This window comes from Erythrolamprus reginae, chromosome 1, assembly GCF_031021105.1.
Source record: "Erythrolamprus reginae isolate rEryReg1 chromosome 1, rEryReg1.hap1, whole genome shotgun sequence".
Classification (NCBI taxonomy): domain Eukaryota; kingdom Metazoa; phylum Chordata; class Lepidosauria; order Squamata; family Dipsadidae; genus Erythrolamprus; species Erythrolamprus reginae.
This window is the reverse complement of record NC_091950.1, coordinates 415,487,901-415,512,774: the sequence shown is the minus strand read 5'-3', so window position 1 is coordinate 415,512,774 and position 24,874 is coordinate 415,487,901. Positions and strand designations below refer to the sequence as shown.

General features: G+C 47.0%; 1 protein-coding gene across 2 annotated transcripts in view; it reads left to right on the top strand.

Annotated features, from left to right (window-relative positions):
- Positions 1 to 24,874, top strand: part of TADA2A (transcriptional adaptor 2A) — an 89,977-nt gene that overhangs the window by 7,139 nt on the left and 57,964 nt on the right. For both annotated transcript variants that reach the window (XM_070735289.1, XM_070735290.1), the window contains exons 3-5: positions 5,945 to 6,051; positions 6,964 to 7,023; positions 24,071 to 24,162. In XM_070735289.1, coding sequence (XP_070591390.1) covers positions 5,945 to 6,051; positions 6,964 to 7,023; positions 24,071 to 24,162 — 259 coding nt within the window. The remainder of the gene's footprint in view (positions 1 to 5,944; positions 6,052 to 6,963; positions 7,024 to 24,070; positions 24,163 to 24,874) is intronic.

Genomic DNA, 24,874 nt, shown 5'->3' with positions numbered 1-24,874 from the left:
CTTCTCTGTGGTGGCACCGACCCTCTGGAACCAACTCGCCCCAGAGATTAGAATAGTCCCCACCCTCCTTGCCTTTGGTAAGCTCCTTAAAACCCACCTCTGCCGTCAGGCATGGGTGAACTGAGATATTCTTTCCCCCTAGGCCTTTACAATTTATGCATAGTATGTCTGTATGTATGTCTGGTTTTATAATAAGGGTTTTTAGCTGTTTTAATATTGGATTGTCACATGCTGTTTTTTCACTGTTGTTAGCCGCCCCGAGTCTACGGAGAGGGGCGGCATAAAAATCCAATAAATAAATAAATAAATAAACAAAAAAAAATATATACGATAGAAAAAAATGTGTTTTTTCTAATGAAAGAAAAATGAAGATGATTGAAGGTCAGAAAACAGCTGTTCCATCACCTTCAATCATCTTCATTAGAAAGAACCAGTTTTTTCTATTGCTCTGTTTTCACACCTTCAATCATCTTCATTTTTGTTTAATTGGAAAGAGTACGTTTTTTCCTATCATATATGTTGTTTTTGCGATGGTTTCTTTTCAAATAAGGCTGCAAAAACCAGTCAAGTGGACACCTGGTCCACTTGACCAAGAATGACCCAAGGGAGAATCCAGGGTCAAGTTTGTAAGAGAGAATTCTATCTGGCCATGACTAAGGAGAAAGGCTTCTGGCCTTGTTAGGTGTGTTAATCAACAGAAGGTCACCAAATAGTTGTCATTCACAACTGCTGCCTTGAATGGCCACTTAATTGAATGGTTTAAAAACACCACGTAGCTTGCATTTCTTAGTGGTTTTATTTCCGCTTTTGGTATTGATAAACATACCCAATTCAAGTGGGAACTTCACCCACTGTCCTGATAATATCTACCGCAAATTAGATTAAATTAAGTAATAAATCTAGTGACAATTAAAGGTGCCAGCAGACTTAGTAAAGACATCATGAGATCACTTTGATTGAATGTCAGATGAGAGATGAGAGATGCACAATTGACACAGCCCGTCCTCAATTGGGCCCAGAATTCACAGGGTGGTTTAGAGTCATGCCCTATTTTAATGAGCTTTTTGCCAGGGTTTTTAAGCAAATCAAGAGCCGTGGTGGCGCAGTGGTTAGAATGCAGTACTGCAGGTTGCTTCTGCTGACTACCAGTTGCCAGCAGTTTGAATCCCACCAAGCTCAAGGTTGACTCACCTTCCATCCTTCCGAAGTGGGTAAAATGAGGACCCAGATTGTTGGGGGCAAGAGGCTGGCCCTGTGAACTTATTTCCAGGTTGAATCTCTCCTTGGTCAGCTTCCAGCCCATGTTCCTCGTCCGGCCCTCTGTTGCCCTGGAGAATAGAGTGACCCCCTCTTCTCTGTGGCAACCCCTCATATACCTGTATACTGCTATCATGTCCCCTCTGGTCCTCCTTTTCTCTAGGCTATCCATGCTCAGTTCCCGCAATCTCTCTTCGTAAGTCTTGGTTTCGAGTCCCGTAATCTGGACCGGGAGTCACTGCTCACAGTCACTCATGCCCTCATCACCTCGAGGTTCGACTACTGTAATGCTCTCTACATGGGGCTACCTTTGAAAAGTGTTCGGAAACTTCAGATCGTGCAGAATGCAGCTGCGAGAGCAATCATGGGCTTCCCTAGGTATGCCCATGTTACAGCAACACTCCACAGTCTGCATTCGTTGCCGATCAGTTTCCAGTCACAATTCAAAGTGTTGGTTATGACCTATAAAGCCCCTCATGGCATCGGGCCAGAATATCTCCGAGACCGCCTTCTGCCGCACGAATCCCAGCGACCGGTTAGGTCCCACAGAGTGGGACTTCTCTGGGTCCCGTCAACTAAACAATGCCGTTTGGCGGGACCCAGGGGAAGAGCCTTCTCTGTGGTGGCCCCGACCCTCTGGAACCAGCTCCCCCCAGAGATTAGAACTGCCCCCACCCTCCTCGCCTTTCGTAAACTCCTTAAAACCCACCTCTGTCGTCAGGCATGGGGGAACTGAGACATCTCCCCCGGGCCTATACAGTTATGTATGGTATGCTTGTGTGTATGTTTGCTTTTAATAATGGGGCTTTTAGTGTTTCTTTTAAATTATTAGATTTGTTATATATTGTTTATTATTATTGAGGGGCGGCATACAAATTAATTAATTAAATAAATAAATAAATGATCATTTTGGTTGCTCTTTTCTGCACCTTCTCCAGAGTTTCAATGTCTCTTTTGAGGTGAGGTGACCAGAACTGGATGCAGTACTCCAGATGTGGTCTGACCAGGGCGCAGTATTATGGTATTAATACTTCCCTGGTCTTGGAGTGTATCCCCCTGTTGATGCAGCTTAGGATTGTGTTGGCTTTTTTGGCCGCTGCTGCACATTGTTGGCTCATGTTTAGTTGATTATCCACCAAGACTCCAAGATCTCTTTCGCAGTCACTACTGCTAAGCGGGGTTTCTCCCAGGCTGTATGTGTGTCTAGGTTTTTTTTTTTACCTAGTTGAAGGACTTTGCTTTTGTATTATTGTCTGACTGTTGGAGATACGTTTTAGGTTAAATGGTTTTTATACTGTTGTTTTATTCAATTTTGATTTCTTCCATTGTTATATATTAATATGTTGTAAGCTGCCCTCAATCTCAGAAGAAGGGCATCCTAGAAATCGAACAAACAAACAAACAAAGGTGCTTTTTGCAAGAGGTAACTGGACTTTCTGGTTTTTCTTTGAAGACGTTTTGCTTCTCATCCAAGAAGCTTCTTCAGTTCTGACTGGATAGTTTTGGATCCTTCCGATCCTCACCATCCAGTCAGCACTGAAGAAGCTTTTTGGATGAGAAGCGAAACGTCTTTAAAGAAAAATCAGAAAACCTCTTGGGGGGAGAAAGCACCTTTGGGACACGCATACCAAATTATTCTGCCCCAGTTATGAATGCAACAAACACACAGGTTGGACAAACTATTTAATTAATAAACCACTGCTAATAACAGACTTAGTAGCAATAGCAATAGCACTTAGACTTGTATTGCCGCATGAATCCCAGCGACCGACTAGGTCCCACAGAGTCGGCCTTCTCCGGGTCCCATCGACTAAACAATGTCGTTTAGCGGGACCCAGGAGAAGAGCCTTCTCTGTGGCGGCCCCGACCCTCTGGAACCAGCTCCCCCCGGAGATCAGAACTGCCCCCACTCTCCTTGCCATTCGTAAACTTCTTAAGACCCATCTCTGCCGTCAGGCATGGGGGAACTGAAACATCTCCCCCGGGCCTATACAGTTTATACATGGTATGTTTGTGTGTATGCTTTCTTTTAATAATGGGGTTTTTAGTGTTTTTTAAATTATTAGATTTGTTCTTACATTGTCTTTGTTATTGTTGTGAGCCGCCCCGAGTCTATGGAGAGGGGCGGCATACAAATCTAATAAATAATAATAATAATAATAATAATAACAACAACAACAACAACAACAACAATAATAATACCGCTTCACAGTGCTTTTACAGCCCTCTCTAAGCGGTTTACAGAGTCAGCATATATTTCCCCCAACCATCTGGGTCCTCCTTTGACCCACCTCGGAAGGACGGAAGACTGAGTCAACTTTGAGCCTGGTGAGATTCGAACTGGTGAACTCTAGCCAGCAGTCAGCAGAAGCAGCTTGCAGTACTGCCCTCTAACCACTGCGTCACCAAGTAGTGTAGACACACACACACAAATGTAAAAGCCATCTTTTGTTACAAAAAACCTCTTTAATAATTAATCTTCATTAGGAGTTGGCATAAGTTCAACAAAGTCTTAAATCAGAGCAATGCAATTACAATGGTCCCTTGACTTTCGTGGGTTCGACATTTGCAAAAAGTCTGTACCACGGTTTTTCAAAAAATATTATTAAAAAAAATACTCTGGGGGGTTTTTTTTGCCCACCAACAGTTTTCCGGGGCCGCCCGATGTACAATACTGTGCGTTTTAACTCTCCTCCTCCCCCACCATCCCAGCCGTCCCGCTTCTTTAAATAAAAGCTCCACTTCCGCCCCAGCATTCCTGATCTCTCCCCTTTAATTCTCGGAGCATTGGTACGCTCCACTTGAAGCCGAGCCTTACTGCCACCCGCCACAGCAAGCGCAGCAAAGCCCCCAGTTTGCTGCCCTGTTGCCCCTGCGGGTTCTGGGGGTAAGTAAAACCAGGAAGGAAGGAAGGAAGGAAGGAAGGAAGGAAGGAAGGAAGGAAGGAAGGAAGGAAGGAAGGAAGGATCTCTATTTTGCAGAAGTTTTGACTTTCGCGGGCAGTCTTGGAACTTATCCCATGCGAAAGTCAAGGGAACACTCTATTTCTTGTTATCTCAGGAAGTTTCAAAGGCCTGGCAAAAATGCCTGGAAGTCTTTCTTGATAAACAAGACGAAGCAGGAAAGTGGTAGAGTAGAGAATTATGACAGATACACAGTTCTGTGGTTTCCTGCAGCCTTTCAGCTGCCTCTGCTGTTCTTAAGTAGACTATGGTTGTGGCCAATTAACCCCCAGTCTTACTCCCGAGGAGACCTCCTCTGGAGTAACCATTCCTGTCTCTTGGCAGCTCTGCGGGCTCTTGCATCAAGAACAGGAGACGCCTCTTCTTCCTCATCACAGCCACGAGCTTGGCTGAACCTCTGCCTCTGGCACCAGGTCCTCCTCACTTTTTGACTCGGATGCCAGCTGCACAGGTTGCCGGGGCATCACCGTTGTTCTACTCTCGAATGGGATCCGCTATCAGCTGTACAGGCCGCTGGTGGACCACAAATGTTCTGCAGATAAGAAGTTGGCTAAGAGAAACCTACCTGTGAAGTTGCCAAAAGATGCTCTAATGACTTATAAAGCCCTACATGGCATCAAACCAGAAGGCCTACGGGACTGCCTCCTGCCGCACGAATCCCAGCGGCCAATTAGGTTCCACAGGGTTGGCCTTCTCTGTGTCCCGTTGACGAAACAATGTCGTCTGGCAGGACCTAGAGGTAGAGCCTTCTCTGTAGCAGCCCCGGCCCTCTGGAATCAACTTCCCCGGGAGATTCGAATTGCCCCCACCCTCCTTGCATTCCGCAAGATGTTAAAGACTCATCTATGCCGACAGGCATGGGGGGACTAATTCGCCCCCCCCCCCCAATCTTTCTGACTCTAGCATTTGAGAATGGTGTGATTGTGTAGAATTGAATGTTTTTTTAGTAATAATGGGTTTTTTAAATTAGTTTCAATATTGGATTTGTATCATATTGTATTTTGTTACTGTTGTGAGCCGCTCCGAGTCCTCAGAGAGGGGTGGCATACAAATCTAATAAATTATTATTAATTAGGTGCAGGTCGGTTCCCACTGTAGGGGCTGTATTTGTATTTGTACTTATTAGATTTGTATACTGCCCCTCTCCAAAGACTCAGGGCGGCTAACAACAATAAAAAAGACAATGTGAACAAATCTAATATTAAAAACCCCAATTTAAAGAACCACTCATACATACAAGCATACCATGTATAAATTCTATAAGCCTATAAGGGGAAGGGAAATTTCAATTCCCCCATGCCTGACGACAGAGGTGGGTTTTAAGGAGCTTGCGAAAGGCAAGGAGGGTGGGGGCAACTCTGATATCTGGGGGGAGCTGGTTCGAGAGGGTCGGGGCTGCCACAGAGAAGGCTCTTCCCCTGGGTCCCACCAGATGGCATTGTTTAGTCGACGGGACCCGGAGAAGGCCAACTCTGTGGGACCTAACCGGTCGCTGGGATTCATGCGGCAGAAGGCGGTCCCGGAGATATTCTGGTCCGATGCCATGAAGGGCTTTCAACAAGAAAGAAAATAATTAACTTAAATATACCACACTGAGCTGTCCCGGCTGGGGTTTCGTTCCTGGGCTTCCCCGATTTTAGGAGCTCCGTTATGGGTTTGGCAATCTTTGCGAAGGAGTTTATAATCTTGTTTATAAGATTCATTTTAGTTTCGCCCTTCCTCAGGTGACCCTTTCGACAAGCCACCATGTCGAGGGTGTTCCTCTTACCTGGCAGAGCCCTACATCAAATGTTCCGAATGCAGCCCGCCTCCTTTCCTGCTATGCTTGCAGGTAAATTATATTTCCAGGGAGAGAGAAAGAGAGGAGAGAATGCTTTAGAGTTGAGATTGAGAATGCAATCTTTATCTTTATTCCACTGTTAGCCAGGCCAAGCGGAAACGGACAAGAATTCTCTTCTTTCTTCCAGAAACATAGAAACATGGAAGATTGATGGCAGAAAAAGACCTCCTGGTCCATCTAGTCTGCCCTTCTACTATTTCCTGTATTTCATCCTAGGATGGATATATATTTATCCCAGGCATGTTTCAATTCAGTTACTGTGGATTTACCAACCACGTCTGCTGGAAGTTTGTTCCAAGCATCTACTACTCTTTCAGTCAAATAATATTTTCTCATGTTACTTAGAAACCATAGAAACATAGAAGATTGATGGCAGAAAAATACCTCCTGGTCCATCTAGTCTGCCCTTCTACTATTTCCTATATTTTATTTTAGGATGGATCTACGTTTATCCCAGGCATTTTTCAATTCAGTTACTGTGGATTTACCAGCCACGTCTGTTGGAAAGTTTGTTCCAAGCATCTACTACTCTTTCAGTCAAATAATATTCAGTAAAATAATATAGAAGAGAATACAGAAGAGACTTCTTGTCAGTTTTGGACATTGGTTTTATTTACCTGGTTTGAAAGGGAGAGGGGATTCCCCCACCTCGCCTCCCCCTCCCCCCAAAAAACTTTATTCTGGGTGCGTGACTTCCTGGCGTTTGTATGAAACAATGCCAGCACAAGGAAAAGGTTTGCTGGAAATGTTTCTGTAAATGACACCAATAAAAGGATCCTTTTGCTTGGGACGAAGTGGTGGCATTGGTGGGAAAGGGAGGCTGGGACCCCGTATTTTGGGATTCCTCCAAATTGCTTGTATCAAGAACAGAAGAGAGAAAAAATCTTAACCTTGTATTTCCAGTGCTTCACAAGAGGATTTGAATACAAGAAGCATCAGAGTGACCATCCCTATGAAATCATGGTAAGTATACAGTTCTAATTCATCTGTTTTGCTTTCATCAGTTGTTGCCATCTATCTTTTAAAAAATTTATTAGATTTTTATTCCGCCTTTAATGCCCACCAACATTTATATTAAAAACAAAATAATGGAATTGGCAGAAATGAATAGATTAACCATGCATATAAAAGAGAAAGAAGACTCAGTCTTCTACAAAATTTGGGATAAATGGTATAATTGGTTGCAAAAAAGAACAAGAAAGAAAATAATTAACTTAAATATACCACATTGAGGAGATCTTATGAAAACGAAGATGAAACATATATGCTAGAATATAGATAAGCAAGAATAAATCAAATGTTAGACAATTCAAGATTAGGGAAGATACATTTATTTGATTTAGAACGATTTTTATTTGCTATTAACAATTAAGTCTTTATTACAAATTCAAATTATTTTTATTACTATTATAAGAAATACAGTTAAATTGTATAAGCATGTATGATACCGATATGAAAATCTGCAAACAATTTAGAAATGTATAAGTGAAAACACATAAGGAAACAGAGAGCAAGGTTATTTCTCTTGTTTTTAAAGTTGTATGTGTGTTTTTGTGTGCTACTTATAATTACTGTATATATAAACTTACTTTTTTCTAATACAAAAATATTAAAAAAAAATTAAAAAAAAGAAGTTGGTGAATGTGCCATATTTTTCAGAGTATAAGACACACCCTTCCCCCCTCCAAAGAGGGTGAAAATCTGGGTGCATCTTATATCCCGAATGTAGCCATGCCCAGCAACTCAAGCAGAGGTTTCGGAGGCTGGAAAAAGCCTCTGAAATGGAGCTTGAGAAAAAAAGCCTTTGAAATTGAGGTTTGAGATGCAGGAAAAGAAAAAAAAAGCAAGGCGCAGAGTTCATAACCAATGCACCTGTTGCTAAAATTCACCTCTGGGAACAGCTGATTCGGGGTATTCCAGGAGGCCTGGCAATCAGCTTTTTTCTTATTTTCTTCCCCCAAAACTAAGGTGCATCTTATGCTCCGGTGCACCTTATAGTCTGAAAAATATAGTACTTAATGCTCCTTCCTCCTACTTTCCCCATAACAACCACCCTGCGAGGTACATTTATTTATTATTTATTTATTATTTGGATTTGTATGCTGCCCCTCTCCAAAGACTCGGGGCGGCTCACAACAAGTGAAACAAATCATAATAATCCAATTAATTAAAATATTTAAAGATTTAAAAAAACCCATATACTAACAGACACACACACAAGCATACCATGTATAAATTAAACGTGCCCAGGGGGAGATGTTTAATTTCCCCATGCCTGACGGCAAAGGTGGGTCTTAAGGAGTTTACGGAAGGCAGGAAGAGTAGGGGCAGTTCTAATCTGCGGGGGGAGTTGGTTCCAGAGAGCCGGTGCCGCCACAGAGAAGGCTCTTCCCCTGGGCCTCGCCAACCGACATTGTTTAGTTGACGGGACCCGGAGAAGGCCCACTCTGTGGGACATTGAGAAAGGAATTTTCAAAATACTTTTATTTATTTGTTTGTTTGTTAAATAAATACTAGCTGGAAGTGGCTACTGGGTGTTGTGGTTGGCTCTGGCCCAGCTCCTGCCCCAAGGAATGTGGAGGTGGATGCAGGAGAAACGTCAACATGTCCTAGGCCTGTTTTGTTGCCGGCAGAGGCAGATAGTGCAGTTTCCTCGGACGAAGAAGAAGGTGGGGGTGACTTGGAAGAGGGGGGCTTGGCACACAGCCCAGGAAGCCAATCTCCATTATCTTTGGTCGCTTCGGATGAGGAAGCCTTGGACCCACGCAGGCGCAGAGTTATGCATAGAAGAGACCAATTGAAGAAATATTACAGGAGATAAGAGAGGCCACCTGTGTTTGGGTGGGGCTCCAGTAATTAGAGATGCTGCTATAAATAGCAGCGTGCTAGTTTGGCCGTTGTGGAAGATTATCCTGCCTCGCTATTTCTGAACTTTGTTCCTGGATTTTTCACGCCTTTGACACCAAAGCAGAGCAAAGTGTGAGTGTGTTTCACTTCGTTGGAAGAAGGAGGGCTGTGATGTTTCTTCACAGCTACTAGCTAAGTATTTAAGGACTGATTAAGGAGATTGTACAGCCTACAAGGTTGTTTTGGGGAAGAGTGCTCTGCAATACAAAAAGGGTGCTTAGTTTTTTTTGAATGTTGTGATAAAGGACATTGTTTTGAATTTTCAAACGTGTGTGTGTCTGAAATTTGTACCCTTGAATTTTCGGGAGGCTTCTATCAGAGAGCCCGGCAGAACACTGGGTTAATGTCAGACTCCATCTCAATTCCTTCCCTTGTTCTCTGCTCTCCGTCATTCTATCTTTTTCAGTTATTACATTGATGTGTTATCATTATGTTCTTTTTATTGGTCTGCTATCTTCTGTTCTGGGAAAGCTCCTTCCATTTCTTCCTTTTTATTGTTGCAAAGTGCCTGAACTAGACCTACGGTGAGATAGGCAGCAAATAAATTTAACAAATAAAACAAAATTCCTTTCGGAGGGTTTTCAAATAAAATGGACCTCAGGAAGCCTCCAACCAATCTCTTGTGCCTTGTTTGTTCCAGAGGAGAAAATACCTCTTAATTTGACTGTTTGAAACTGAAATTCAGTAGTTTAATTTAGCAAGAACCACCAACGAAAAGGTGGGAAAATGTAGGCTGTCCACATCAATCTTAGAAGCTCAAACTGCCCAAGGAGCTGCTGATACAGTTCTGCAGAGGAATCATTGAGTCTGTCATCTGCACCTCTATAACTGTCTGGTTTGGTTCTGCAACCCAACAAGACCGACACGGACTTCAGAGGAGAATCAGAACTGCAGAAAAACCAATTGCTGCCAACCTGCCTTCCATTGAGGATCTGTATACTGCATGAGTCAAAAAGAGGGCGGGGAAAATATTTACTGACCCCTCGCATCCTGGACACAAACTGTTTCAACTCCTACCCTCAAAACGTCGCTACAGAGCACTACACACCAAGACAACTAGACACAAGAACAGGTTTTTTCTGAACGCCATCACTCTACTAAACAAATAATTCCCTTAACACTGTCAGACTTTCTACTAAATCTGCACTTCTATTCTACTAGTTTTTCTCATCAAAAGCAACATGAGAAAATATTATTTTACTGAAAGAGTAGTAGATCCTTGGAACAAACTTCCAGCAGACGTGGTAGATAAATCCACAGTAACTGAATTTAAACATGCCTGGGATAAACATATATCCATCCTAAGATAAAATACAGAAAATAGTATAAGGACAGACTAGATGGACCATGAGGTCTTTTTCTGCCGTCAGACTTCTATGTTTCTATGTTTCTATCATTCCTATCACCCATTTCCTCCCATGTTTACTGTATGACTGTAACTTGTTGCTTGTTGCTTGTTACTGTATGACTGTAACTTGTTGCTCTACTCAAAAAGAGGATAAATCAGCATCTAAAAAACAATAACTTATTGGACCCAAATCAGCATGGCTTTACTGAAGGCAAATCGTGTCAGACTAATCTCATTGAGTTCTTTGACTATGTCACAAAGGTGTTGGATCAAGGTGGTGCCGTGGATATTGCCTATCTGGACTTCAGCAAAGCCTTTGATACGGTTCCACATAAAGAGCTGATAGATAAATTAGTGAAGATTGGACTTAATCCCTGGATAGTTCAGTGGATTTCAAGCTGGCTGAAGCATAGACATCAGAGAGTTATTGTTAATGGCGAGTATTCTGAGCAGAGACAGGTTACAAGCGGTGTGCCACAAGGGTCTGTTCTGGGTCCTATTCTTTTTAATATGTTTGTGAGTGACATAGGGGAAGGGTTGGTAGGGAAGGTTTGCCTATTTGCCGATGACTCTAAAGTGTGCAATAGGGTTGATATTCCTGGAGGGGTCTGTAATATGGTAAATGATTTAGCGTTACTAGATAAATGGTCAAAGCAATGGAAACTGCAGTTTAATGTTTCCAAATGTAAAATAATGCACTTGGGGAAAAGGAATCCTAAATCTGAGTATTGCATTGGCAGTTCTGTGTTAGCAAAAACTTCAGAAGAGAAGGATTTAGGGGTAGTGATTTCTGACAGTCTCAAAATGGGTGAGCAGTGTGGTCGGGCGGTAGGAAAGGCAAGTAGGATGCTTGGCTGCATAGCTAGAGGTATAACAAGCAGGAAGAGGGAGATTGTGATCCCCTTATATAGAGCGCTGGTGAGACCACATTTGGAGTACTGTGTTCAGTTCTGGAGACCTCACCTACAAAAAGATATTGACAAAATTGAACGGGTCCAAAGACGGGCTACAAGAATGGTGGAAGGTCTGAAGTATAAAACGTATCAGGAAAGACTTAATGAACTCAATCTGTATAGTCTGGAAGACAGAAGGAAAAGGGGGGACATGATCGAAACATTTAAATATGTTAAAGGGTTAAATAGGGTTCAGGAGGGAAGTGTTTTTAACAGGAAAGTGAACACAAGAACAAGGGGACACAATCTGAAGTTAGTTGGGGGAAAGATCAAAGGCAACATGAGAAAGTATTATTTTACTGAAAGAGTAGTAGATCCTTGGAACAAACTTCCAGCAGACGTGGTTGGTAAATCCACAGTAACTGAATTTAAACATGCCTGGGATAAACATATATCCATTGTAAGATAAAATACAGGAAATAGTAAAAGGGCAGACTAGATGGACCATGGGGTCTTTTTCTGCCGTCAGTCTTCTATGTTTTCTATGTTTCTATATCCTAAGATTTTTATTAATATTGCTTCTTCATTGCTTATTTGACCCCCATGACAATCATTAAGTGTCGTACCACATGATTCTTGACAAATGTATATTTTATTTCATGTACGCTGAGAGCATATAGATTAGATTAGATTAGATTTATTGGATTTATATGCCGCCCCTCTCCGCAGACTCGGGGCGGCTCACAACAATAGCAAAAAACAGTACATAGTGACAAATCCAATGCCCACCAATCCAATTACAATTTTAAGTTAAGAAATTCATAAAACAATCCCAATATATATAAAAAACAAGCATACAATCAATCAAACAGCAAAACAACATGGACATGGGCATATGCACCAAGACAAATTCCTTGTGTGTCCAATCACACTTGGCCAATAAAATTCTATTCTATTCTATTCTATAATAAATCTGTAATACAGTGATCCCTCGAGTTTCGCGATCTCGAGCTTCGCGAAACGCTATATCGCGAGTTTTCTACCCGGAAGTAACACCACCATCTGCACGCATGCGTAGATGGTGGAGTTTGCATTACCGCCGGGCAGATCAGCTGCTAGGCGGCCAAAGGAACCTTCCCTGGGTCTTCCCGCCGGCATGGGAGGCTTCCTAGCACCCCCCCGAACCCCCAACCCGGGTTTGGGGGGGTGCTAGGAAGCCCCCCATGCCGGGGGAGACCTTTTAAAACACCCGTGCCGCTTCCCAGCTGAGTCCTGAAGCCAAGCGCAGAAGTTCCAAAGGCGCTTGGCTTCAGGACTCAGCTGGGAAGGGCGCGGCTGTTTGAAAAGGTGGCAGTCGGCCTGGGGGGCTTCCCAGTACCCCCCCCCCAACCCTGTCTCCTGCCGCCGGTTTAGCCAGGAGAGGAGCGGCAAAGTGACTTGGAGGAATGGGAAACTCAAACCGCCCAGTTTCAGCTTTCCATTCCTCCACGTCACTTCGCCGCTCCTTCTGGCTGGTGGGGGGGGGGAGTTAGGAAGGTTCTACTTCTCCCCCCCAGCCAAAAACTCAAAGCCTGTCTCCTGCCACACAGTTTAGCCAGGAGAGCAGCGGCGAAGTGACTTGAAGGAATGGGAAACTCAAACCGCCCGGTTTCAGCTTTCCATTCCTCCACGTCACTTTGCCGGGGGAGTCTGGGAGGGAAGATGACGCGCCGGCAGCACAGGGGCGAGGGGTGGGAGGCAAAGCTCTGCGGGTACAGCCCCTTTCGGCCAAGCCTCCCCCCCCCCCGCCAAGCAGCCAGGGAAGCCGAGCCGGGCGTGACGGCGGCGGCGCTGCTGCTCCGGTCGCCCGATCGTGTCCTGCCTCCTGCGCCGATGTTCCACGCCCGGCTCGGCTTCCCTGGCTCCGTGGCCGGGGAGGCTTGGCTGAAAGTGGCTGGAGCCGCAGAGCTTTGCCTCCCCCCCCCCTGTGCCGCCCGCGCGTCATCTTCCCTCTTGCTGGCGTTGCCCCCGAAGGAAGCCGCCGCCACCACCGCTTCTTCTTCCTTGCGCCCCCGCTGCCTCTCCGCTCTCTTGGGTGGCGGAGCGAAGGAAAACAAAAAGTTTCCCTTTCTGCAGCTCCTGCCTCCCGCCCACCCAAGACAATAAGAGCGGAAGAAGACCCTCTTCTCCAACACGCCCCGAGGAAAGCGGGGGGAAGGGAGGAGAGAGAAGGAAGCCAGGCACGAAGAGTGTCCCTCTTGCTGGCGTGCGTGGGCGGTGGGGAAGACCCTCAGCTGCTAGGCGGCCCAAGGAATCTCCCATGGGTCTTCCCCACCGCCCACGCACGCCAGCAAGAGGGGGAAGACCTCTCCTCCCTTCCCCCCGCTTTCCTCCGGGCGTGTTGGAGAAGAGGGTCTTCTTCCGCTCTTATTGTCTTGGGTGGGCGGGAGGCAGGAGCTGCAGAAAGGGAAACTTTTTGTTTTCCTTCGCTCCGCCACCCAAGAGAGCGGAGAGGCAGCGGGGGCGCAAGGAAGAAGAAGCGGTGGTGGCGGCGGCTTCCTTCGGGGGCAACGCCAGCAAGAGGGAAGATGACGCGCGGGCGGCACAGGGGGGGGGAGGCAAAGCTCTGCGGCTCCAGCCACTTTCAGCCAAGCCTCCCCGGCCACGGAGCCAGGGAAGCCGAGCCGGGCGTGGAACATCGGCGCAGGAGGCAGGACACGATCGGGCGACCGGAGCAGCAGCGCCGCCGCCGTCACGCCCGGCTCGGCTTCCCTGGCTGCGTGGCCGGGGAGGCTTGGCTGAAAGTGGCTGGAGCCGCAGAGCTTTGCCTCCCCCCCCCTGTGCCGCCCGCGCGTCATCTTCCCTCTTGCTGGCGTTGCCCCCGAAGGAAGCCGCCGCCACCACCGCTTCTTCTTCCTTGCGCCCCCGCTGCCTCTCCGCTCTCTTGGGTGGCGGAGCGAAGGAAAACAAAAAGTTTCCCTTTCTGCAGCTCCTGCCTCCCGCCCACCCAAGACAATAAGAGCGGAAGAAGACCCTCTTCTCCAACACGCCCCGAGGAAAGCGGGGGGAAGGGAGGAGAGAGAAGGAAGCCAGGCACGAAGAGTGTCCCTCTTGCTGGCGTGCGTGGGGCGGTGGGGAAGACCCTCAGCTGCTAGGCGGCCCAAGGAATCTCCCATGGGTCTTCCCCACCGCCCACGCACGCCAGCAAGAGGGGGAAGACCTCTCCTCCCTTCCCCCCGCTTTCCTCCGGGCGTGTTGGAGAAGAGGGTCTTCTTCCGCTCTTATTGTCTTGGGTGGGCGGGAGGCAGGAGCTGCAGAAAGGGAAACTTTTTGTTTTCCTTCGCTCCGCCACCCAAGAGAGCGGAGAGGCAGCGGGGGCGCAAGGAAGAAGAAGCGGTGGTGGCGGCGGCTTCCTTCGGGGGGCAACGCCAGCAAGAGGGAAGATGACGCGCGGGCGGCACAGGGGGGGGGGAGGCAAAGCTCTGCGGCTCCAGCCACTTTCAGCCAAGCCTCCCCGGCCACGCAGCCAGGGAAGCCGAGCCGGGCGTGACGGCGGCGGCGCTGCTGCTCCGGTCGCCCGATCGTGTCCTGCCTCCTGCGCCGATGTTCCACGCCCGGCTCGGCTTCCCTGGCTCCGTGGCCGGGGAGGCTTGGCTGAAAGTGGCTGGAGCCGCAGAGCTTTGCCTCCCCCCCCCCTGTGCCGCCCGCGCGTCATCTTCCCTCTTGCTGGCGTTGCCCCCGAAGGAAGCCGCCGCCACCACCCGCTTCTTCTTCCTTGCGCCCCCGCTGCCTCTCCGCTCTCTTGGGTGGCGGAGCGAAGGAAAACAAAAAGTTTCCCTTTCTGCAGCTCCTGCCTCCCGCCCACCCAAGACAATAAGAGCGGAAGAAGACCCTCTTCTCCAACACGCCCCGAGGAAAGCGGGGGGAAGGGAGGAGAGAGAAGGAAGCCAGGCACGAAGAGTGTCCCTCTTGCTGGCGTGCGTGGGCGGTGGGGAAGACCCTCAGCTGCTAGGCGGCCCAAGGAATCTCCCATGGGTCTTCCCCACCGCCCACGCACGCCAGCAAGAGGGGGAAGACCTCTCCTCCCTTCCCCCCGCTTTCCTCCGGGCGTGTTGGAGAAGAGGGTCTTCTTCCGCTCTTATTGTCTTGGGTGGGCGGGAGGCAGGAGCTGCAGAAAGGGAAACTTTTTGTTTTCCTTCGCTCCGCCACCCAAGAGAGCGGAGAGGCAGCGGGGGCGCAAGGAAGAAGAAGCGGTGGTGGCGGCGGCTTCCTTCGGGGGCAACGCCAGCAAGAGGGAAGATGACGCGCGGGCGGCACAGGGGGGGGGAGGCAAAGCTCTGCGGCTCCAGCCACTTTCAGCCAAGCCTCCCCGGCCACGCAGCCAGGGAAGCCGAGCCGGGCGTGACGGCGGCGGCGCTGCTGCTCCGGTCGCCCCGATCGTGTCCTGCCTCCTGCGCCGATGTTCCACGCCCGGCTCGGCTTCCCCTGGCTCCGTGGCCGGGGAGGCTTGGCTGAAAGTGGCTGGAGCCGCAGAGCTTTGCCTCCCCCCCCCCTGTGCCGCCCGCGCGTCATCTTCCCTCTTGCTGGCGTTGCCCCCGAAGGAAGCCGCCGCCACCACCGCTTCTTCTTCCTTGCGCCCCCGCTGCCTCTCCGCTCTCTTGGGTGGCGGAGCGAAGGAAAACAAAAAAGTTTCCCTTTCTGCAGCTCCTGCCTCCCGCCCACCCAAGACAATAAGAGCGGAAGAAGACCCTCTTCTCCAACACGCCCGGAGGAAAGCGGGGGGAAGGGAGGAGAGAGAAGGAAGCCAGGCACGAAGAGTGTCCATGAGGGGGAAGAGACCCCCGCGCCGGGCAGGCCCACCGAAGCGGGAAGAGGGGGCGTGCGCCCGGGCCTGGCTAGAGCGCTTGATCTGCGGGCGCCTTAAAAGGGGGTGTGGACTCCTGGGAGACCTTGGCGGTGGAAGGGGACACACTCGAAGCCTCAGCCGCCTGTCATAAGCGTCCTCTGAGGGAAAAAGAAAGAGTCCGAGCTTGCCGTCCGGAAACGTTGAAGCGCCCTCACAAGCAAGAGGGGGAAGACCCATGGAAGGTTCCTTGGGCCGCCTAGCAGCTGATCTGCTCGGCAGCGCAGGCTGCTGCTGCGCTGCCGAGCAGATCAGCTGCTAGGCGGCCCAAGGAATCTTTCATGGGTCTTCCCCTCTTGCTGGCGAGGTGAGCGGGCGGGCAGCGGACAAGTGGCGGGCAGCGGGCTGGCGGTGCGGAAGTAAAAACACCATGGAAAAGTGGCACGCATGCGCAGATGGTGTTTTTACTTCCGCACCGCTATATCGCGAAATTTCGATTATCGCAAGGGGTCCTGGAACGGAACCCTCGCGATAATCGAGGGACTACTGTAAACCAATTGAGTGGATTCCAGAGAATGTTAATTTCAACCAATTTCCACAACCCTCAGTTGACGTGTCCAGTTGGGACAATCTGAACAAAACGTTACTTATGTAATGCGTTTGTTCAGATAGAGTCTGAATCAGAAAATATCTTTTGTTAATAATTTGTCGTGCAGAACAATTAACATTTTCCAGCCCATTAACACTCCTAAAGCAAGTTTTGCTTTATTTTGTTTTAATCACCCGTGCCAATGTTCCCTCTGGGATTAGCTGGCCGACAGCTAAATTAGCAAGAAATTCTTTGCTGCATTCTGCAACAATGCTTCATAACTAACAATAATTACAGCTTGAGTAATGTTTACTGTGTGTGGCATAATTATTTAAAACTCCTGCGGGGTGCCACTGGAACTCTTAAAATGTCAGTATGTAAGTGCAGTTTGCCTGAGTGACAAAAGTACTCATTTGGACTATGCTGCTTGTTAAATCTGTTACTCAGCAATGGACATTTGTACACTAATTATCAGGTGTGTTTTTTTTAGGGGCAGGTCTGGGTGCCATTTTTCATGCCTGCAGGTATGAGTAAAAATGGAATTCACCCATTCCCGCTGGAACAAACTCAAAACTAAATTGAATATAAAGCAGCTTAACAGAATAACAGGGTTGGAAGGGACTTTGGAGGTCTTCTAGTCCAACCCCATGCTCAAACAGGAGCCCCTATATCCGCGATGGCAAATCTATGGCACGCGTGCCATAGGTGGCACGTGAAGCCATATCGGAGGGCATGTAGAATAGAATTGTTGCAGTATAGCAAATTATGTTAGAATAGGATTGTATTAAAAATCTGGATTTCTAGCATTAAAAAAACCCCTGATTCTATAAAACCAGGACAGGAGGACACTAATCTGCATTCCTGGGAAATTCCTGGGGCTCAAATAAACATCTCACAATAAACAAAGCTTTCACCACTCCCAGGACAGGATCAAAGGGGAAATTTTCATTGCCTGAAGCAAACAACAGCAGGACAGGGTGATTAAGGAAGATTAGCCAGATAAAGAAGAAGCCTTCAGAGAAATTAGGTGTGAATAAACATCTGCTTTTAGGAAGTTCCAAGGAAATTGTTTCTTGATATCTATGGGAAAGGAAGAACTCAAAAAATACATTTGAAGTTGTATCATTTGACATGTATATGTAATTATACCCCATTTCCTTATGTTCCTAAATAAAAAGGGGTACATGGCTCTACACCAGGGGTCAGGAACCTTTTTGGCTAAGAGAGCCGTAAACGCCACATATTTTGAAATATAATTCCGCGAGAGCCGTACATATCTCCCTTTCTCTCTTTCTTTCTCTCTCTCTTTCTCTCCCCCTCTCTTTGTCTCTTTCTATCTCTTTCTCTCCCTCCCTCTATCTTTCTCTTTTTATCTCTCTCTTTCTCTTTCTCTTTCTCTTTCTCTTTCTCTCTCTCTCTTTCTCCCCCTTCTCTCTGAAGTGGGGAGGGCCGGGTTGGCACCAAGGGAGCTCGAGACGGGGTGCAAAAGCAAACTACTCTGCTGGCCCAGGCCCACATCGGAAGGAAGGAAGGAAGGAATAGTAAAAGGGGCGATCAAGAGAGGAATGGGTGAATGAATAGACGCAGGGTGGGAAGGAAGGAAGGAAAGAGGGAAGGGACAGGAACAGAGGAAGGGTGCAAAGAAAGCAAGGAAAGGTGTGAAAGGGGAGAGTAAGAGAAGAAGGAGTGAAAGAAGGGAATGAGGGAGGAAACAAGGGAGGAAGGAGAAGGAAAGCAAGAAATGGAGGGAGGGAAGGAAGGAAAGAAAGAAAGAAAGAAAGAAAGAAAGAAAGGGGGAAGGGACAGGAACAGAGGAAGGAAGCAAGGAAACTTATGAAAGGGGAGAGTAAGAGAGGAAGGACTGAAGGAAGGGAGGGAGGGAAGAAGGTAGGAAGGAGAAAGAAAAGAAGAAATAGAGGAAGGGAAGGTAAAAGAGAGAAAGAAAGAAAGCAAGAAAGAAAGCAAGAAAGAGAGAAAGAAAGAATGAAAGAGAAATAAAAATAGAGAGGGGGAATGAAAGAAATGGAAGGAGGGAAGGAAGGAGAGAAAGAAAGAGAAAGAAAGAAAGCAAGAGAAAGAAAAAAGAATGAAAGAGCAAGAGAGCAAGAGAGAAAGAGAGAAAGAAAGAAAGAAAGAAAGGCAACTTCAAAGAAAGGCTCACTGAGCATCTCTCACTCTCTCTCTCTTTCTATCCCTCTTTCTTTCTCTCTCTTCCTTTCTATCTCTCCTCTTCCTTTCTCTCTCCTCTCTCTCTCCCTCTCTTTCTACCCTCCTTTCTCTTCCTTCCTTCTCTCCCTCCCTCCCCTCCCTCCCTCCTTCCTTCCTCTCCATTTCTCTTTCCCTCCCTCTCTTTCCCTTTTCTTTCTTTTGGTCCACTTCTCTCTCTCTCCGCTTCTCCACTTGCCTCCCCCTCGCGCCTCGCCCTTCCCACCCGGCCACCCGTGCGCGCTTACCAGCAGCAGGAATTCAAGTAAGCCCAAAAGAAGCCATTGGCTCCGGGCGGCGTTCATGGCCCCCCCGAACCCCCAGCCCAGCTGGAGCTCCCTCTCGCCGCCGCCATCTCCCTGCGACTGCCTGCGGCCGCTGCAGCCCCCCCCCTCCCACCGGGCCACAAAGGACATTTGCCGCCGACGCCAGTGAAGCTTCAGCTGGGCGGGGCGCTGCCGGTACTTCCCTCCTGGGGCTCCCGCTCGCAGCTGTCACCCGGCTTCTGCTCGATGCCGCGGTTTTCGGCGCTGTCCTGCTGTGCCCCAAAGACGGAAGGCGGGAAAAAGGCGAGAAGAATGGAGCTCTCCTCCTTCCTGCCTTCCGTCTTTGGGGCCCAGCAGGACAGCGCCGAAAACCGTGGCATCGAGCAGGAGCCAGGGGACAGCTGCGAGCGGGAGCTCAGTGCAAGGAGCCGCTGACTGCGGGCCCCAATTTGCCCGGGGCCCGGTAGCGCGCTCCCTGTCTGCGAGCCAGATACGGCCATCAAAAGAGCCATATCTGGCTCGCGAGCCATAGGTTCCCGACCCCTGCTCTACACCATGTCACTCCGCCCAGAGAGAGAATGTGTCCAGGTTCTTCTTTCTAGGATTCGCGTTCGTGGGTGACCCCACACATGGCTGGGTTGCACTTAGCCTCTTTTGAAGGCATTGCTTTCATTAGAGACTCAGCAGCATCCACATAGAATAGAATTCTTTATCGGCCAAGTGGGATTGGACACACAAGGAATTTGTCTTGGTGCAGATGCTCTCAGTGTCCATAAAAGAAAAACATAGAAACATAGAAGTCTGACAGCAGAAAAAGACCTCATGGTCCATCTAGTCTGCCCTTATACTATTTTCTGTATTTTATCTTAGGATGGATATATGTTTATCCCAGGCATGTTTAAATTCAGTTCCTGTGGATTTATCTACCACGTCTGCTGGAAGTTTGATCCAAGGATCTACTACTCTTTCAGTAAAATAATATTTTCTCATGTTGCTTTTGATCTTTCCCCCAACTCACTTCAGATTGTGTCCCCTTGTTCTTGTGTTCACTTTCCCATTAAAAACACTTCCCTCCTGGACCTTATTTAACCCTTTAACATATTTAAAAAAGATACATTTGTCAAGAATCGTGTGGTAGGAGTCAAATAAGCAATGAAGAAACATTCAATATTAATAAAAATCTTAGGATACAAACAAGTTACAGTCATAAATGGGAAGAAATGGGTGATAGGAATGATGAGAAAAAACTAGTAGAAATACAAGTGCAGATTTAGTAAAAAGTCTGACAGTGTTGAGGGAATTATTTGTTTAGTAGAGTGATGGGGTTCGGGGTAAAAAACTGTTCTTGTGTCTAGTTGTCTTGGTGTGCAGTGCTCTGTAGTGTTGTTTTGAGGGTACGAGTTGAAACAGTTTGTGTCCAGGATGCGAGGGGTCAGTAAATATTTTCCCTGCCCTCTTTTTGACTTGTGCAGTATACAGGTCCTCAGTGGAAGGCAGGTTGGCAGCCATTGTTTTTTTTGCAGTTCTGATTCTCCTCTGAAGTCCGTGTCGGTCCTGTTCTGTTGCAGCACCAAACCAGACAGTTATAGAGGTGCAGATGACAGACTCAATGATTCCTCTGTAGAACTGTATCAGCAGCTCCTTGGGCAGTTTGAGCTTCCTGAGCTGGCGCAGAAAGAACATTCTTTGTTGTGCTTTTTTGATGATGTTTTTGATGTTAGATCACCATTTTATGTCTTGAGATATGATAGAACCTAGAAATGGGAAAGTCTCTACTGTTGATACTGTGTTGTCTAGTATTGTGAGATGTGGAAGGGTGGAAGGGTTTCTCCTAAAGTCTTGTGTTGCCCTATATCAGCTCCAGTGCGCATATGCACACCAGCCAACTGATTTTCAGCCTTGGGGGAGGTCATTTCATTCTCCAGAGGCTTCAGCCCCGGAGTGCAAAAAAACCACCCAATGGGCAAACTGGAAGTTCAGAAAAATGGAATTCCAGTTTGGCTGTTACGCTGTTTTTTACACTTTGGAGGCTTCAGGAAGCTCCCCTGAAGGCTCCAGATTGCAAAAAAACAGCACAACAGGCAAAGCAGAACTCCGTTTTTCCGAACTTCCAGTTTGGCCATTTTTTTCACCATGCCAGGTTTCGGTGAGGCCTTTGCATGGGGATCCGGGGAAGGGAATTGTGGGCTTGCAATTTGGAAATATCCAACTTCCTTTGCAAGGAAGCAGGACAAGCAGGAAGAGGGAGATTGTGAACCAAAATCAGCTGGCCGGCACACACATGCTTTAGGGCAATGGCTCACGTGCCAGCAGATATGGCTCCGCGTGTCACCTGTGGCACCCGTGCCATAGGTTCGCCATCACTGGCCTATACAATTTGAGACAAGTAATTGTCCAATCGCTTCCTTAAAACTTCCAGTGTTGGAGCATTCACAACTTTTGCAGGCAAGCTGTTCCACTGGTTAATTGTTCTAACTGTCAGGAAATTTCTCCTTAGTTCCAAGCTCCTCAATCTGAGTATTGTATTGGCACTTCTGCACTAGCAAAAACTTCAGGAGAGAAGGATTATGGGGTAGTGATTTCTGACAGTCTCAAAATGGGACATAACAGTGCGGTCAGGCGATAGGGAAAGCAAGTCGAATGCTTGGCTGCATAGCTGTATAACAAGCAGGAAGAGGGAGATTGTGATCCCGCTGTATAGAGCGCTGGTGAAACCCCATTTGGAATACCGTGTTCAGTTCTGGAGACCTCACCTACAAAAAGACATGGATAAAATTGAACGGGTCCAAAGACGGGCTACAAGAATGGTGGAAGGTCTTAAGCATAAAACGTATCAGGAAAGACTTCATGAACTCAGTCTGTATAGTCTGGAGGACAGAAGAGAAAGGGAGGACATGATCGAAACATTTAAATATGTTAAAGGGGTAAATAAGGTTCAGGAGGGAAGTGTTTTTAATAGGAATAAACACAAGAACAGGGGGGCACAATCTGTGGTTAGTTGGGGGAAAGATCAGAAGCAATGTGAGAAAATATTATTTTACTGAAAGAGTAGTAGATGCTTGGAACAAACGTCCATCAGACATGGTTGGTAAATCCACAGTAACTGAATTGAAACATGCCTGGGGTAAACATAGATCCTTCCTAAGATAAAATACAGGAAATGGAATAGGGGCAGACTAGATGGACCATGAGGTCTTTTTCTGCCGTCAGTCTTCTATGTTTCTATGTTTTTAATGACCTTTTGAGGTTTTCCCCTCCTTATGGAGGGTGTCAATGATGGTTTTCTGCACAACTGTCAGGTCAGCCGTCTTTCCCATGATTGTGAGTCCTACTGAACCAGACTGAGAGACCATTTAGAGGCTCAGGAACCCTTTGCAGGTGTCATGGGTTAATTAGCTTATTTAAGCTAATTAATAAGCTTAATTAGAGTGAGACACTTTGAGCCTGGAATATTGCACCTTTTCACAATAGTACTCTAATTTTTTGAGATTGTGGATTCGGGGTTTTCATAAGCTGTACCCCATAATCATCACAATTAGGACAAATCACAGCTTGAACTATCTTGCTTTGCATGTAATGAGTCTCTCTCATATATTAGTTTCGCCTTTAAAGTTGCATTACTGAAATAAATGAACTCTCTTGCACAGTATTCTAATTCTTTAAGTTTCACCTGTACATGTCCACAATGGTTTGACTTTTAGGGATAGCCCCCATTGACCCAAATGCAGGAAGAGAGTAACCCATAACATTAAAGGCATGGGATTTTTAAAAAATCATTTTGTTCTAGGTGTGTTTAGGAGGGAGTCCTGATTTTTTAACTGCTGGTTCTGAAGACTCTCCCTCCTGAAATAGTTTACTGAAATGGTTGCTAAGTGAACAGAGAGAGAGAGAGAGATAGGAAATGTCCCTCCTGTAATTCAGATAAAGTTCTCTCTTCTAGGGTGCCCTATGCCTGACCTCCTTTCTGCCCCCTTGGCAGGATGGGGAGATTGTTGTGCCGTGTGCCATTAACAATCTCAGCTCTGTAAGCTTAATTAATTAACAATTAAGTATTGAAACGACTTGCCTCCAGAGGTTGTGAATGCTCCAACACTGTAAGTTTTTAAGAAGAAATTGGACAGCCATTTGTCTGAAATAGTATAGGGCAGTGATGGCGAAGCTTTTTTGGTTCACGTGCCAAAAGGGTGTGCGTGTACGCATTAGCGCATGTGCACATGCCTATACTTGTGCCCTCTCCCCATGCATCCCCACATGCCCTGCACTGTCCCCCCCGCACATGAGCATACCCCCCTTGGTGTTGGCCCCCCCCCCGCACATGTGCACAGGCATCACTGAAGCCTCCAGACTCCTGAAGCCTGAAAATGGCAAAAAACAGCCCAACAGGCAAACCGGAATTTCGGAAAAAAATGTCTCATCTCTCTCTTTTCTCTCCTTTCTTTCTTTCTCTCTCTTTCTCTCTCCCTTTCTTTCTTTCTCTCTCTCTCTCTCTCTTTCTTTCTTTCTTTCTCTCTCTTTCTCTCTTTCTTTCTCTTTCTCTCCCTTTCTCTCTCTCTCTTTCTCTCTCTCTTTCTTTCTCTCTCTCTCTTTCTCTCTCCTTCTTTCTTTCTCTCTCTCTTTCTCTCTCTCTTTCTCTCTCTGTTTTTTCTCTCTCTTTCTCTCTCTCTCTTTCTTTCTCTCTCTCTTTCTTTCTATCTTTCTTTCTTTCTTTCTCTCTCCCTCTCTTTCTTTCTTTCTCTTTTTTTTCTTTCTTTCTTTCCTTGTGTCTCTCTCTCTCTCTCTCTCTAATTCTTTCTCTCTTCTTCCACATTCCTCTGTGTGTCCGTGCGTGCGTGTGTGTGTACATGTGTGTCTACCCTGACACACATTTAGTGGAAATGCAAATAAAATACCTTCCTATGGGGGGGGGGTTCATGGGAATTCATCAGCCTACACAATTGCCATCCCAAATGATTTTCTTTTGATATTTGCTTCCCATTGCAGACCTCTAATTTCCCCGTCCTTGATCCTACCTGGATCGCTCAAGAAGAAATGGCCCTTCTGGAAGCAGTGATGGATTGTGGCTTTGGAAACTGGTGAGAGTTTGCTGAGGATTAACCGGTTGGGGAATCTTCCAGATGTCAGTGGATATATATGGGCAAACTTTGACCTAGGACACTGATGGGGCTATCAGAGTTGCATGTGACAAGGGTTGTATGAGGGTTGCCCAGAAAGTAACGCTCCACATTTTTTTTCTTCAACAATTATTGAACACAATGAAATTTACACACAGGAAAGAATGATGTTTCTTCTAAACTCCCTATTTTTCCATGTAATCTCTGTCCCATTTTACCTCCTTCCTCTAGCGAGACACAAGGGCTTGTGTTCTGTCGAGCTCTCTGGTAGACTCCTCCCGAAAATTCACAGATACAAACTTCAGACACACACAAGTTTGAAAATTCAAAACAATGTTCTTTATACCGAAAATTCAAATAAACTAAGCACTCTTTTTGTATAGCAAAGAGCACTTGTCTCCAAACAAACTGGTAATTGGTACAAGTCCCTTATCAGTTCTGAGATATGTAGCTTGCAGCTGTGAGGCAATGTACAGTCCTTCTTTCACAAAGTGAAACACACTTTGCTCTGGTTTAGTTTCAAAGCAGCACACAAAGGTTGAAGTCAGCAAAGCAGGCATGAAACCCAACGATCAGATAATCCTCCACAATGGCCAAACCCACACGCTGCTATTTATAGCAGCCTCACTAATTACCACAGCCCCACCCAACCACAGGTGGCCTCATTTTCTTT